General features: G+C 31.5%; 2 protein-coding genes across 2 annotated transcripts in view; both read left to right on the top strand.

Moving 5' to 3' along the window:
* LOC145691582 (uncharacterized) overlaps positions 1–17,635 on the top strand; it is a 56,726-nt gene that overhangs the window by 29,611 nt on the left and 9,480 nt on the right. The window contains exons 12-13 of the mRNA XM_081766988.1: positions 1,383–1,406; positions 2,080–2,103. Coding sequence (XP_081623114.1) covers positions 1,383–1,406; positions 2,080–2,103 — 48 coding nt within the window. The remainder of the gene's footprint in view (positions 1–1,382; positions 1,407–2,079; positions 2,104–17,635) is intronic.
* LOC145691578 (uncharacterized) overlaps positions 5,658–17,635 on the top strand; it is a 62,610-nt gene continuing 50,632 nt past the window's right edge. The window contains exons 1-5 of the mRNA XM_081766987.1: positions 5,658–5,678; positions 7,319–7,342; positions 11,525–11,557; positions 15,209–15,232; positions 16,347–16,370. The gene's annotated coding sequence lies outside the window, so the exon portion shown is untranslated. The remainder of the gene's footprint in view (positions 5,679–7,318; positions 7,343–11,524; positions 11,558–15,208; positions 15,233–16,346; positions 16,371–17,635) is intronic.

Raw genomic sequence — 17,635 nt, 5'->3', positions numbered from 1 at the left:
TATATCTTGTTTCAACGATTAAGGTCAAAGTAGAAAGAATAATCGCCACAATTTCTGGGAGGAAAAATAACTACTGTTGGAAGGCAAAGGTTCGCGAAGTTTAAACCCTTTGGAAACAAACTATCAACGACCCCACAATCCACAGTTTTGACAAACACAATTACTATAAGTAAATATAATATTATTAACTCACCAGGTGTCGGAAAACTCAATGGTTTACCTATTTCCTTTTTTCCTCTCGTTTGGTATTTGGCCTCTTTGACTAACTATTGACTATGCACGTACGCAATTCTTGCTCTGTGCCAGAAATTATACTATCACGTTGTTACAGAGGATAAATTCCAGGACAAATCTTTAGGATTGCCAGAATAAGCAGGTATCCAAACTAGCAATCTCTACGGACTCTACTAAGAAATGTCCCACACTACAAGAATTCTCTCTCTCTTTAATAAATTCCTTTTTTTTAGAAAAAAGAAATATTTCAGAGAGATTAATAAGTAATGAAACAGGACCGAAATGCACAATGAATTCACTCACCAAATAGAACTGAATAGAGCGAATTGAGGGTTCACTTTGCATGCACACTTTCCCTCTCTGACTCTGTAACAAGCACAAAAATAGGCTATTTCCTTGCCAACTTCTTTCACTAACACTGTGAACTTGTTCAACACATCGTGATATTTAACTTCGCTTAACTCGCAAAGAACAAATAGTAGCAAAAGATTTTCTGGCACGGAACTTAGACTTGCCCACGTATATTCACTCACAAACATGTCCTACTTAACACAAAGCAAAGCAAGAACACATAACCACCAAACAACTCCATCCTCTCTGGGCTAAAGTAAGGAACAAGATAACCGGTCCCTGAGTCACCGAGCCAGGTAGAGTTTACGGGACAAGCCACGCCCACCGAACAAACACGCGCAAAACCTTTTTTCCCTCAAGTTGTCATAGCATATAGTTTCTCAGTCAATTCCTCCTTACATTATACCTATCAAACTTTTTTTTACATACTTTTTTCTTTCTCCTATTTTTCTAAAATGAATACTTTTTACAAAGAGAAAAAGATCGTTTTTAAATACTGAAATTGACTAACAATAGGAGACTTAATAGACAATATATCGCTCAATGTACAATTTTCCTTCATGTAACCATCCATTCTTCTTCTTCTTACCAGATCCAGAAGGATGGTGCGTTACAAACATTGCATGATCAAGTTGAATGAAAATATAACATAACAGATTTTGTGAGCTAATCATGTTTCGCAATTTGGTTAATAATTAAGATTTTGTTTAATATTTTTCGTCATTTTTTATATTAAACATCTGACAACATCAAGGTGAAAACTATTAAGTATCTTTTTCTTTCTTTCGCAATTTCAGATTATGCACAGCCGTACCCACCAGGTAAGTTAATGTTATTGTTCGCCATTTCAGAGTATGAAGTGCCAAGCCCACCAGGTAAGTTAATTTAATTCCTTGTTCATAACTAACAATGAACACCAACCGTACTATATAAAACGAAACAATGGATTCTCTCCAAAATATTACATCCAAATACTAAAAAGTTTCTTTGTTCAGGAAATTTAGTTCGTCAGTAGTAAATTATCAACTCCTTCCTTCCAACTATATCTTCTTTAAGAGCTTGCAGTCACAGCACTTATATCGGGCGCAGTATGTATGGAGCCAGAAGGACCTAGGTTTTTAAATCGGCATAATAGATATTAATGTAAGATCATATGCAGCAAGAAGAATCGTAAATATTAATCAGTAATTTGGCTAGAAGTTACTTTGAATGTATAGTCAATATCAATATCTTGGCTTAGAAACTATTATATAAGTGAATTAAAATGGAACATGCATGATCAATGGATAATTGCATGATGGATAATTGGATGGATAATTGCATGATCAAGTTGAATGAAAATATAACATAACAGATTTGGTGAACTAATCATGTTTCGCAATTTGGTTAATAAATAGGATTTTGTTTAATATTTTTCGTCATGCTTTATATTAAACATCTGACAACATCAAGGTTAAAACTATTAAGATTTTTTTCTTTCTTTCGCAATTTCAGATTATGCACAGCCGTACCCACCAGGCAAGTTAACTTTATTGTTAGTTTATATGTAATAATTTATACCCATTGCGCTATATATTTGCAAATAATACTTTAAACATAAGAATGGATCAACATATGATATGGTCTTTTATATCGTCTTGGGAAAAAAATCCGAATTAGTTATAATTATTGTCTCTTCTGAACGTATTCAACATATCAAATATATCGTTATAACGCAGCAGAAAATTACTTTACCACTAACTATTACTTCTAGAAATACAGGTTAAGGTATCTGAATCTTCATTGTGAACCCAACATTGGGAGATTACCGATATAGGAAGACTAATTCATTCATTCATTCATTCATTCATTTGCCTGTTTCATTAGCTTACAAAGCATGAGAAATTCTCATGTAAGCATTACAGTTGTCAGAAAGAAAGAAAAATAAAAACATACAATATTGTCAAGTACCAGAAGTATACATCATGCAATCTTTCTAAAAATACAAAACCATATAATTAGGTAACTGTTTCTACCACACCAGGCATGTACTCACGGGTAAGTATCTGTTTCCAACTCTTCAGTTAATGAGTCATTTAAATATTCTTTTCATTGTGTAATAGCACTTTTCAGTAAGTAGATTATATAAAGTCTTACCAAGAAGGGAAACATTGGTCATATTTTTCAAGTACAGAGGAAGTTTATTATACAATCTGACACAATTCATGTACACGGTTTTGCTTATATTAGCATATTTTTGATGCATCACAAATATGCCACTACCTTGTATTGTATTATGGCTATGAACATTTTTATTAAAGATAAAAAGATGCTTGTTTTTCACAGTAAAAAGAATAGATTTATAGATGTATAAGCTGGGGAGTGTTAAAATTTTTGCTTCTATGAAAACCTTTTTACATGACGATTTTGTGGGTAACCCAAAAATTATTCTAATCGCTTTCTTTTGCAATCGGAAAGTGCTTAAACTATTTTCAGCAGATCCCCAGTGTATTATGCCGAAGTTAATTAATGAATTAAACTTGGCGTAGTAAAAGCTAAGAAGTGCTTCTCTCGATACAGTACCTTGAAGTTTGTATAAGGCAAAACACACGCTACTTAGTTTCTTGTTTAAAATGGAGATATGAGCAGACCATGAAAGATCATCACTTATGATTACAACTAAAAGCTTTGTTATGCAAGAATATTGGAGTAAGTTAGAAAATATTTTTATTCTAGGTGATATACGCGGTTTTCCTGGAAAATGAAAATGTAAGAGGATCGATTTATCATGATTTATAATTAACCTATTCGCTGTTATCCATTTTACTAATTTGTCCGTAAAAATGTCAGATTTCCTCTCAACTTCTTCTATTGATTTTCCTGATATTATCATACTGATGTCATCAGCATATAGAATACATTTCGCTGGATGCATAAATTCTAACAAGTCATTTATATATATCAGGAAGAGAATAGGACCCAAAATGGAACCTTGAGGAACACCTCTGACTACAGTTGATAAAGACGAACAAGTTGTTTGAAACCCATCTGCAGCTAATTTTGATATTTGTACCGCTTGTTGCCTACTGGATAAATAAGAGAGAAACCAGTTGTGAGCTACTCCTCTAATACCATAAGCATACAACTTGCTTAAAAGAATAGCATGATCAATTGTATCAAAAGCTTTGGATAAGTCGATGAATAGGCCAACAACATATTTACTGTTTTTTAATTCAAGAGCTATATTGGACATGTAATCAAACAAGGCTGTTTCAATACTTTTCTTATTTTGGATGCCATGTTGTGATGGTGATAGTAAGTTACATGACTTCAAAAAATTGCAGAGTCGTGACTTCATCACATATTCAAAAATTTTTGAAAACGTGGAAAGAATGGAGACTGGGCGATAATTTCTTACATCATGCATACTCCCCTTTTTATGGAGAGGAATTACTTTTGCCACTTTTAACACTGATGGAAAACATCCTTTCTCAAGAGATAGGTTAACTAAATAACAGAGATGATTTACAATGAAAGGAAAACAAAATTTAATAACAGTCACTGGAACTTCATCAAAATCTGAAGATCCCGAATTAGACATCTTACTCAATATTTTCCGTAACTCCTCTACTGTTGCTGGAATTAAAAAGATCGTATGTGAATGCATTTGAAATTTCATCGAGTCGTCATAACTCGCTTGTATGGGGTCAGGTAATGGTACACTATCTAGAAAATAATCATTGAAGACATCTGCAATCCGCTTAGGTTCTTTAATAATTTCGTCCCCAACTTTAACATACTCAAAGTCGCTCTTTTTGTTGTTTGTTCTACCATTTAAGATTTTCCACATAGTTTTAGCTTTATTAGTAGAATTAAGTATTGTGGAGCTATTTGATAGTAATTTAGCTCTTTTAATTACTCTTCTGTATATTTTCCTGTACTTAAAAATATAATTTCGAAAGCTGTGAGGAAGTGATGTATTTATTTTGAGTAATCTATTATATCTAAATAGGTTACTTTTAGAAATTTTAATGCCTTTAGTTAACCACGATTTAGTGGACGACGTCCGGATTTTACGAGTAACTTTTGGAAACGCCATATTGAAGTAATGTAAGAAAGTTTCGAAGAAGTATTTAAACTTATATTCAGTGTTAGACGTATTGTATATGCCATTCCAAGACTCGTGAGAAAGCAAGAAATTTAGATATTCCATATTATGACTGGAGAAAATTCTCTTTGTAACTGTGTATATTTTAGACTTAAGAAGAGTGGTATTGTTTAAAGTGATTTTTAAAATAATCGCATCATGATCAGAGAAACCGGGATCAAATACTAAGCAATGAATTTAGCCAAAGTGGAAGAAAAGTTAAACTTCTAAGAGATTACCAACAACTATTACATTTCAAACGAGAGTCTGCCATCACCTACAACACTCAGAGAAGGGGCACAACATATCACTTTGTTAGCAGCCAACATAAAACAAGAAGTGGTATTCTCTTTTTCCTTCCAGTCTTGACATTGGGACACATCAATACTGCTCACGACTGGTGAAAAAAGGACAGAATATAATTCTAAGGAAGATATTACTTATTCTTATGTTATATTGTGTTCCACAACTCAAATTTTCTTTTATCAACATGTAAAATATAATTGGTTCATGGAGGATTGGTCACCAGTGGTAAATTAAAAACTAATTAATTCAGGCCACATATTCATTACGAACGTGAACTCGCAGCAGTTACAACACGGGTAGAGCATTTACTATCAGAAGGAGCGAGTGCTTTCTAATCGATATAACTAAACGTAATGTAAGGCCATACACAGCAGCCAGAATCGGAGTTGGCTAAAGGATAACTTGCCTGTACAATCTGTTTCAATATAGTCCGTAATTTAGGGCGTTGAAAGTATTTTATAAGTAAAATAGGATAAGGTTTAATTAAACATCCTATAGGAATTTTGTGAACTAATAATGATTCGTAATTTGCTTAATAATAATATTCTGTTCGATATTTTTGGGTGTGCTTTGTACTAAGCATTTGACAACATCACGGTTAACATGATTAAGTATTTTCCTTATTTCGCAATTTCAGATTATGGACAGCCATACGCAACTGGTAAGTTAAACTAATTGATTGTTTATATCTAATAATGCCTACATATCGGCTTATATAACGGCATTTTGCTTCGCAACTCAAAAATCACCTATGACAACATATGAAATTAGCTTAGTATTTGAACCCTAACCCCTAGTGATAAATTTAAAATATGGTTCGTTCATGCAACACCTTTACTAAGATCTTATAGTCTACTCAGTCGCCACGGTTTGAAATATGCTAATAAGAAGGTAGAAAATGAGGGTGCTACGTGGTCGAGATTGTAGTGTAGCGCAGAATCTCGATTTTCATGCTACTGCAGTATTGACTGAGTATTCGAAAATACACATTTTCTGATTGAATGTTACCCGTTCGAGTAATTTTAATGGTCGTTTTAGAATACAAAGTCCTGGTTGAAAATAGGCGCATTTACACGTCCTAAATTGGACATTGGGCTTTACATTTATTACATATATGCCTGGTGTTGGAAATTGAGCTAATTGCAGTCAATTTTAAGCCCCTATGTGATGTTTCATATCACTTCCGAGAAATTAAATTTTCGGTTCGTTCCCAATTTACTACTAACTTCAGGCGAGATTGCAGGACATTAGCAAGCTTCTCCACTTAATAATTGGCTGCGAAAGTCTGACCTGTCCGGTTATGGACAACTTAAAAATTCCACATTCACTTCAAGACATAAAATGACCTCATAATTGTCTGAAAATCGTCAGTTATCTTCACGTTTATCAGCCTACGTAATAAGTCGAGAATATTACGAATATTTAGGAAGAAGTGTTATAAAGAATTATTTAACTGTTATTGTACTCCATTCAAAAATGCCTAAAATAAATATATGTAAGAAATGTTTATCACGACAACTTGTTATATATTTTACTAACTAATTTCCAAATACACACAACCTTTTACATAAGATATTATAATTTAACGTTTCGAAGATAATCCAAGAACAAATCACGAAATCACTAATCTTCATTTTTCCTGTTCACATGGTTCATATTGTATCTTTTCAGTGGGTATTAAATTATGTTTTCAAGATAACAAGTGTTTGATTAATTTAACAGCAGGAATTTGCAAATATATGAAAAGGGGCAACAAAATTCCACAATTCGTTTATTTTATTGAGTCCCCTTAATTTCGCAAGCAATATATCAATGAAACTTACTTTACTCTGAAATATATTTAGTAAATTACAGCGATTTACTTTTCGTGTAAAAATTTCTCATTTGTGAATAATAAAGTATGATCGTATCTACTTAAATATATCTCAAGTATTACTTATATAACGTATTTAAAAGTAAAAATGAATTAAGTACATGTAAGTTCTTCAAATGTCTAAAATTTCTTATCGCTACTTATTGCTTATTGCTATTATAAAGTGGAAAGTGCCTACAATAGTCTGTTATTACTTATATAAATGTTCCAAACAGTATTGCAAACGAATAGATCAACGAACTGGAATCAGAATAACATCATAAGTTAAAATGTAAGATAAAACTGTTTGTACTTTATAACAAGATGCTATTTGTTTGAATATTTTTCATTGGCAGTTTCGCCTGGTTTTGTTGATTGAACTTTGAGTTCAACATCAATTATACCGTGATTAAATTATTGTGTAATTTTAATTGTTTCATATTTTCTAGGTTATGGTCCCGCAAACGAACCAGGTAAATTTAAAGTATTGCTTAGTTCTTTCATAGATTTATCTATAGCGTTGTGTAGCAGAAACTGATATCGAAAATTTGAAAAAAAATGTGAAATATCTTTGTAAATTATCTATCAATATATTTTTGTTTCAGGTGCTGTTAGTACCTATATATAGGCACTAAATGGAAAACAGTGGGTTATAATTGTTTTGAGAGAATGATCTTATGATGTTATTAACATTTAAACGTAATTTCTCAGGGTAGCTGCATGTCTGAAGTAGTGAATCAAATGACTAAACAAGTATAGCATGTTGAATTCATTCGTCAACGGCACATACATTTGTCATTCTTGAAATACAGCAAATGGTTAACAAAAGCTAAACTTTAAAAACTTAAAAGATTTATCTAAAAGATGGAGCTGAAGTTAAGTTTCGTTAAGTGGAAACGAAAATTCTATAAAAAGGGTGGTTAAGTGTATATAGAAAACACTATAAAAACTTTATGTGTGAAAGCAAGAAAACACGAATGATAAGATGGTCAATATCAAATAATTCCTTAATTTATGAAATCGTCTTAGAAATATTGCACTATCATATACGTACTTGGTGAATGGACGTCGTATAGTTTGGTACTTGATGACACAGACTTAGACGTAAATCATGCATCATATCCTTATTTTGTGGATAATCCAGTATGATTACTTGTATAATTTTCGTAAGCTGTAATGAGTTACAACTTGAAACAAGGAAAATGTCCATACTCATGTTTATGTTTCTCTCAAAACTGTAGAGTTTGTTTTAACTTTTATTAAATAACTTTTATAATATAGAAAAGAGTATTGAGCCTCCCGTTTACAACAAAATTCTTTGTTTCTTTAGTCTTGCAGCTTTTGTAATTCAATTGACTTTTAGTGGTTTGAACGCCGTACATGAATTCATTACTCTAACAGGTATCCAAAGTAGTTTTGTTGAAACACAAGCTTTCCTTATTATTATTACAACAAAATCAGCAAACGTGTATACCAAAATATCTTAACTATATGACATGTCCTTTTTCGACAGAATTTGTTGCATATATTTTCTCAGATAAATATTGGTAGAGTACGTTTTTTTTACTTACAATCAATTACATATTAAACATCACATACACTTCTGTTCGAGAAGAAATAAAATTAATTATTAAATTAATTGCATTGTAGATGTAAAAACATTACACTACTACGATTAGCGCATTACTATCACGAGTCGTCTATTAATGATGTCCGAAGCACGCAAATATTAATCACTTGCCATATTCCTAAATATAAACTTAATTTCCAAGACGGTAATCATTTAAGTCTCTATGCATGTTCCAAACTTTAAAATTATTTGATGCAATAAACGTTCTGAAATAAAATTATAGTGTGATACATAATTTAAAAGAGAATGTCAGGGCATGAGAGTTTTGACTGCTAAAGTATTGACGTTTTGTAGATATGATGTATAAAGACGTAGTACATTTTAATAATAAAACATATGAAACGTAAAGAAAATTATATATATATATATATATATATATATATATATATATATATATATATATATATATATATATATATATATATCCTAGTCGCTTCCGTGGCATTGGTGTGCAATCATGTTCTAATCAAAATAGTTCTAAAACGAACCGGTGTATTTGAGTAACGTTAATTGTTTGCTACACTTTGTTATCTTATTTCTATCTCTTATCCTCTTGTAACGTTTGCTTATTTTAGCAACTATTCTATCTATTTTTGCTCTCTCTATATCAAAATATTCTATATACTATATTGTATGCATGTCTATTGTAATTATGGCTTATAGCTTGTAGTATGTGTAAATAAATAATTATCTTGTCCATAAGATCTTTAAAATGTTCAAAATTTATTATTATCTGACGCTTTTAAGTGGAAGGTGGAACATACCTTGATGGTGTGTAGTTAATTATGCTAACGGATTTAGTCACTGTTATACATATATATATATATATATATATATATATATATATATATATATATATAAGGAATATTTTAATAAAATATGGTATACGTATTCAATATATAACTGGAAGTGTGCATATTCAATCCTCTTACTTTCTAAATGAGTTGCTAAATTATGAGCAACGGTTATATATTTAATTCTTGTCCAACGTGCTTGTGCCACATAACTGACAGTTCTCATTTTGAAGAAATTGAAAGAATCGATTTGAGTAACAATAATGCTTTTCATTACCTGGCTAAGCTATTCGAACAGTGCTGTTTTAATGTTTACGTGAGTATAATCTCTCTGAGATCTATGGGGGTTCAAGGCAAGCAATTACATTTTAGACTACAATCCTTCAGTTTTCTAATCATGAACAGAAGGTATACGTTTTCCGCAAAACATTCTTGTTTACTCGTCATTATGTGATATATATATTTTCTGATATGATATAAAATATACATGATTTTCTAAATTATCATGGCTCGGTTTCTAGACAAACTTGTAGTGAAAAATGTATCAGAGAACAATGACTGGTACTCAAACTATGATTTAAATTCGTATCCAACTGATTGTTTAAGTAGAATGATATATAAAAAAACTAAGACTTACAGGAAATATTTTGTGTTTTTATAATACTATTGTACAAAGTATATCTAGAACGTCTCAATACAAACTCCTTTGTCTTCAAGATTTTAAGAAGAATCATCGGATCGTGTAAACATGATATTTGTACTACTTTTCCAAGATTACTTCTTGTTAGTGGTGTGATCAATAAGCTAAGCGATAATCATTATTTTCTGCAATTTTCCATAAAGGATCGCTTAGGGAATTCGACATACTCTGGTTAGCGAATTACTTTCGTGTTAAGATGGTGTCTAACTAAGCATGTCGGGGTTACATTGTAAGCAGAATTGGAAAGAGGACCTAAGTACAAATACTATATTACTTTTCACTGAGAACGAAGGAACATAATAAATACAAGTTCCACTTTTGTTAATTTATGTCCTAGTTTTGCTTTTTTAGTCTTGTCTTCTAGTATGTGCGTGTTATACTTTACGCATAACTGCACCTATATACTACTTTAAATTTCTCCATGTCGTGATTCATAGTCCTTACACAAAGTCCGTCCATAATTACAGGAGCCTATGTCCTAGTTTTCAGCTAACGAAATAAAACCGTTCCTCATGTATTTAGTTCTAGATTCACATGTCTGTACTTTACCTTTAAAGCAGGGATGCAAATAAGTAACAAAATTTTATTAGCAAAATAAAATAGCTACTAATCCACATATCACAATAAAAATTAATTACATACCTTCGGTATTTTGATAGTTATATGATGAACCACTCGACCCGGGCGAATAGACGAGTGGTTATTTACATCCCTGCTTTAAAATGACCTGTAATTTTATATTATATACAAGATATGATTATGTATTCATACACTTAATGTCTCAATTGCTGACTTTCTTTGCAATGTTTCCTGGAGTAATCTTTTCGTTGTTTCTTTCCATATTATTTTCTTGCCTTTTCAAATGAAGAATTCTATTAAATGTAGTAACCAAGAGGAATATGTTATTCTGAGAAAAATGCCGTTGGAAAGTAACTATGTATTATATGTTCTGAGAATTTTGTCTCTTAGTTCTCGTACATATAATAGCGTAACAGGTAGCAAATTATTTTGCGAGTACTCCGCACGTAGGTGGTAACACACTTGTGTTTCATCTGCCTTTTATGATGCTTTTAAAACCAAATTATTGGGAATTATAGACATTAGTTGATGAAAGAAATCATTACTTGTACATCAAATTTTTCACTTGGCTAGATTAATCTTATTAATAAATGTGAAATGTTTTTGTCAAATCGAAATTTGCGTATCATAGACGCAATGCACAATGGTGGTTCAGATTCGTTCAAGGCTTCTATTAGTTTCCAGAATAGTTCAATATGATCAACTGTTGAATATACACTTCTAAATCAAGGCAAGTGGAAGTGGAAGTCTAAAGTTCTCACTGAATTCGAGAGCTTCTAATGTATATGTTCGTTCTAAATTTCTGGGTTATTAAGTGGTAGATTAAGATACAATTATCATATGTAATTAGATGTAAAAGATAAATGATTTCCATTATTTTATAATAAAATATTATTTCCGTAATTCAGAAAAATAAGAACTGTTTGTTTGTTAACGGCCCTTCTATTTTCAGAAATAGATCCTCTTGTCTCACTGGAAGATCCTGGTATGTTGAACATTTTATGGAAGTTTAGATTATAAAATTATCAAGGCTCATAGATATATATCATAGCTATAGTGTGACGAGAATATAAAGAATCACATTCATTTTATGGAGTAGTTTTAAGGTGCTAAAAACTCAAAGCAATGAAAGAAGTAAAGTATGTGAGTTTAGTTATTGCTGTTCTAGCTCGTGTTCTGAATTTACACATACAAACTTACATGTGGTCTTTGAGAAGTATTTTTTTAAAAATACTAATAGATGCAAAGCAAAATAAGTAATATAACAGTCAATATTTATTATGTTTAGTACCATTTGTGTTTAATAATTTGTCACAATTACTTATACAATTACTAAGCATACAAAATTAAAAAAATGTTGACTTAAGTTTGATAGGATTATACTTTGTATTTCTATTAATTCAATTTTGGAGTTGATTCATTTTTTACAAATAAAAGTATTCAGTACTGTTATTTGATTTTCATAGAACTTAACATAATTGTATAATGTATCAATAACCCCGCCACATAACAAATCAAATCCTCAAAAAAAAACATGGAAATCAAATGGTATGATCATAATATACTATGTTAATAAATTACTGTTTGAATTGAAGTCGCATCTATTGATAGGTCAAATATGCTCTCCACTCACAAGCAGAATGTATATTGGAAGACGTTTAGGTGAATTAAATACCTGGATATTTTACTATATGCCAAAATTTCAGATTTCATTCAAATTTAATAATGAGATATAAAATTTTGTTAAAGATTTTCGAACTAAACATAGCACACACTGATCATTCTTCGTTGTCTAGCAAACCAATCGAAATATTTATGCTGTACAATATAATAATTTTTGCTGATTACAGTTGCGTATTTTCTCTTGCCTGATGAAGCTTAGGGTATCAGACATTTTCGGGATAATACACAAATAAAAATATATGAGAGTAAATAAACTATTAAATATGCCAATTTCAAAATTTATGATAAAAACAACATTCGTGAGGTTTGCTATTTGCAGTGATAATCTAATTTTTCAGATATTTATGAGATACGATCAAACTCCTCTGAATCATTCTTCAAAAATTTCATCTCAAAAATAAATTAGGCGTTATGGACATTTAGAGGTCACGTAAATAATACCACGATGCCAGATAATTACCACAGTAAAACACATATATGAAATATTGATGTATAGAACATGAACGAAATTGTTACAGGAATTTCCAGACCATTCTTTAGATTTTTCACTGTGACAAATTCTTAACGAAACGTTAAGAATCTTCAGGATACTCCAATCTTATCTGTAAAATACTATCTCCTACAGTTGTTCAAAAAATTGAGAATAGCTCGTAATTGAATTTTTCTTTACTACACTCAATTATCATATGTTTTTTTGGAACAGCTATATGCAGTACCAATAACGTTCACAGTTATATTGCAGAATAGAAAGACGATTATTTATATGAGGCGATAAATTGCATATGCAGTCAATTTTCAATTATATCAAGGTTGAGAAATTAACGTTGCGTACGTACACAGCCAAAAAATATTAGGCACATTAGTCAACTGCTTCCCATATTACTGGAGAAACGATAGATAATTAATGAAGATATTGACCTGTTCTAGTGCAGACACGTTGTGCACATATAGGAATCACAAAACATACTGGATTCAGAATAAATGGTAACATTGGATAAGTTCGTTCGCAGTTATTTACTTTATAACATTAGGGATGACATACCTGTAAAACATCAAGCTCTGGTTAACGTTAAGTATTTGGAGAGATTGCCTTAATTCAAAGATCGCTCAGCCATTTTTTTCTAGAAGCTCAGTCATAAGATATGTGCTTTTACGATCACTCGATAGTAGGCGACCAGAGGTATTCAAAGAAGAGATCCTGAGTTTCACCACACAGAATAACACAAGACAAAAGTAAGATGAAGTTGACGAACTCTCCCATGTTTCTCTGGAAACAATGAGACTTCATTTACCACATACTGAAAGCTAAACATGTGGATCAATTCAGTTTATCACGTAACATTTTGTCTGCCACTGAAAGGAATAGCAAGTTGGATGTCAGGAAACTAGAATTCACGAGTTGCAGAAAGTTGATCCAGTCCAATTTTTCAAAGCAGACATTATTAATAACTCCTTATACTTGGCCGCATATTTCATGACCACCTCTACACACACGTAATATCGTTCTCTATTCACACGAAATAGTCTCGCAGTGGGATATGAAAACAACATATCAAGAAGACATTTCTCCTTTACTCGGAACAATTGCAGTGGGTCCGGTATGTACTGTGCCAGCTTCTGTAATAAAGAGAGTTAAAAACCATGTGAAACCATAGGTGACAAAAATAATCCTAGATATTTTTAACCAATTTGACTGAGAGATACTGTGGCATTCAAGTGCTTCACAAATTATCACCATTTTATTCCCGAAAAAAATCCGTGGGAAACATTTCCATAATGAAGCAGGCCTAAAGCAGGCACTCGCAAATTGGTTAATATTTGAGATAGTTGAGTTTTATCGTCAGAAATGAACACAACGCTAAAACGTTAGTAAAGTGTGGCAAATACTGAATGAACTTTTTGCAAGACGTATCACTGAATATTATACTATCTATATATGACTTCCGGACGATAACAAATACTGGAGTATTCGTTCCGTACCTTGTAAATTACTTGAAAGCAAAGAAAACAATACTCTAATAAATAAAACAAGGTACAATTTCAAATTGTGCTGTTCTGTAACTATGGCATTATTGCATTACAAATTTTAAAGATTTCATATAGCCTTTGCAAGTTCTCGGGAAATAAGTTAATCCTAAGAACACACACAAGAATTTCGTATGTAAGTTTCACTTAAGGTTCCATGGAGCTAGGGTAAACTTGTAACACTACATCTAAATTATTTTAAATTCTTTGTAATTCCTGAGTTGTGGGACATTAGAAATGTTTACACAAATACCTTTAAACTATAAAATATGAAAATAACACATTAACCTTCATCTATTAGATTTTAAAGTTTGATATATAGTAAATGAAGTGTGTACATAAAATAAACAATGACCTTTCACTTAACAATTGAAAAACAAATGTTCGTTATAAGAATTAGGATATAGAGTATCCTACTGGTTAGTGATTTAATTGCCAAAGAAAGGCATATTTTATGCTCTTTTGTTATCAATTTGGTAGCTAATTGGTTAAAGTTAACCCTGTAAGCCTCCAATTCAACTTTTTAAAAAATGTACTCATAATATAGATTGAGGTCTCGATAATTTTTGAATAATACTCTAAATAAATATAAAATTGGAAAGATGAATCTCATATATAAAAAATAATCATCATATATAATAATTTGAACATTAATTCGGAAAACAAGGAAATTAATTCGAAGCATGTGATTTGCCAATAGTCTCTATCATTTAACACGTTGGAAATGCGTAATTTCTTTGTAACAAGTTAATTACAAGCAGAAAAAGTTGAATCATGCTCTTTGGTTAAAATATAACGTAACATTTTCTTGAGTTCGTAACTTGTTATGCTAGGATTCTGTTTGATATTTTCTGTTGTGCTTCCTATTGAGAAGCTGACACAATCCTGGTTAAAATGATTGAGTAATTTATTTATTTTGCAATTTCAGAGTATGGAATAATACAGCCACCAGGTAAGGTTAACTAATTGCTTTTTATATTTAATAATGTAAATGGATCTCGCTATATAACAACGAACAATGTTTTAAATACAATAGAATCAATATCTAAATTATGCTTCTCACATCTGCTTGGATAAAATTTTCATTGAATTAAAACTGTTTTATTACGTCAACTGTATTCTATATATCCAAATATATCGTTGACACGAATGACATAACAAGTTTGACACTAACAATTAGTCCCGGAGGTTCAGATTAAGATATAGGAATCCCTATAGTGAAACTCACCTAGGACAACAGTTATAAAATGACGAATCATTGAATCATTTCATAGTTAAGATTAAAGTGAAATGTGTAGCAAGTTATCAAGCACTCATGTTTTCTTACAACAACGTTTGGCATCATCTGCGGCACACAGAGTAGGACCGAAAATAACACATGCTCAGCATCCAACTAAGAACAATTAGTGATAGTCTCTTTATCGATCCTGCCTCGAAACAAGGACACATACTTACTGCTCACGTGTGATGACAAGAGGATCCAGCGTAACAATCAAAGAAGGAAGTTAGTTATCCTTACGTTACGTTGCGCTCTACAACACAAAATCTTCTCAACAAACATATAAAACATGTTTTGTTCCGGAAGCGCTTATTTCCAGCGGTGAATTAACAGCTCCCTCCTTCAGGGTACATATTCACTAAGACGTTGTACTGGAAGACATTACATCAGGTCCAGTATCTATTGGATTACAAAGAGAAAGTTCTTTAATCAAGATTATTTGTTTTAACATTTGCAGAATTAATGTTCACATATATTATTTAGCATTTTGCCTAGAAGGCACTCTGTCTATATATTCAATATCAATATAGTCTTAATTTAGAGCGTTTATAATATTATATAATAAGTAAAATAGAAAAATGGTATTAAGTTCAATTTTATTATAACGTAACATTTTTATGAAATAATAATAGTTCATTATTCGATTAGTAAATATTAGTCTGCTTGATATTGTTAGTTTTTATTTGTATTCAACTTCTGACACCATCATGATTTTGCTGTTTAAGTACTTTTGTTTACTTAAATCACTATAAATAGGTAATTTCTTACTTTTATTTCGCTATTTCAGGTTATCCACAGCCATACTACTCAGGTAGGTTAAACTCATTGCTTATTTATATGTGATAATGCTTACAAATCACCTCATTTAACAGCATTGTTTTTCAAAGCACAAAATGACCTCTGACAACATGTGAAATGTGATATCTGTTTGGAAGAGTAGCTCCCTAGCAGTAAACTAACAACTCGTTCTTTCAGACTGCACCTTCACTAAGAATTTCTACTCTCTTCAATTATAGTTTTGAATATGTATTGCAGAACAAGTCAGTTTCCTTTTCATCAAGATATCATAGATAACACGAGCTTAACATGACAGGCACAAACACAAATATCATTTAGCAATTTGTCTGGAAGACACACTGCCATCCCCAGTTCCAACAGGATTGTCATGCTTTCCATTCTTTTGAAAACATTCCCCGTGGTAAATTTCTCGTCTATTATCTAATTTCAAAATTTTCTGAGAATCATTCAATCCTGGAAAAATAATCGGCGCATTTATTTGTGTCTTAATTCTGAGTTTTATTTCATGCGCTTTTTACAGCTGCCGGAAAATTGAGTAAATAGTATTGAATCAAAATCATATGGCACCAAATGTCTTGTTTCTCTTTCTAGCCAGCTTTCACCAAAACATTTAACGTTTCCAGGTGATGGACATGTAGCTCATTGCCCTTGGCATTACTACTTACATGTTGATTTAAATCAACTCTTGCTAGAATATCATCCAGTTTTATGATAGTGAACAACTGCAAGGAGCATTGTAGACATCAACATTTCTGGAACAAAAGCAATCAAACCGTCTTTGTTTCTTTCTTTTGATCACGTATCTTGCTGGTGAACAGCACGATTTTTTCAACTGTGTATATAGAATATGAACCTTTACCAAATTTAAATGTAAACTGTAACACTGTTTCGAACACAGTTTACTCATTTCTTTGCCTGATACACTCCGCCAGATTGCAAGGAATTGTACGTCTACTACCTTAAACTGTAAGGGGTCGCTGATATTAGTCTTGACCCTCTGTGATTCATATGTTCTGAGATTAGAGACTTTAATATCAATCGTGCACATAACAAAAATAGGACAGCTTTATTCGAATCGACTATCTGTCTATCAAGGTTGGAGTTTAGTAGCGATTGCTCCTAATCAGATAACTAATAACTTATCAGATATAAATTATTAAGTGCACTGATTTCAAAATTATCACTTTCCCAAAACTATTATTTCTTAATTGGTGCTAACTTTGAGATTCTTTGGCCGATTTTGACATTAGGATTATTCAGGGCAATGCTTTTTATTTA

Source organism: Thermobia domestica, chromosome 8 (genome assembly GCF_964235325.1).
Source record: "Thermobia domestica chromosome 8, izTheDome1.hap1.1, whole genome shotgun sequence".
NCBI classification, from domain to species: domain Eukaryota; kingdom Metazoa; phylum Arthropoda; class Insecta; order Zygentoma; family Lepismatidae; genus Thermobia; species Thermobia domestica.
This window is presented reverse-complemented; position numbering and strand designations above follow the sequence as displayed.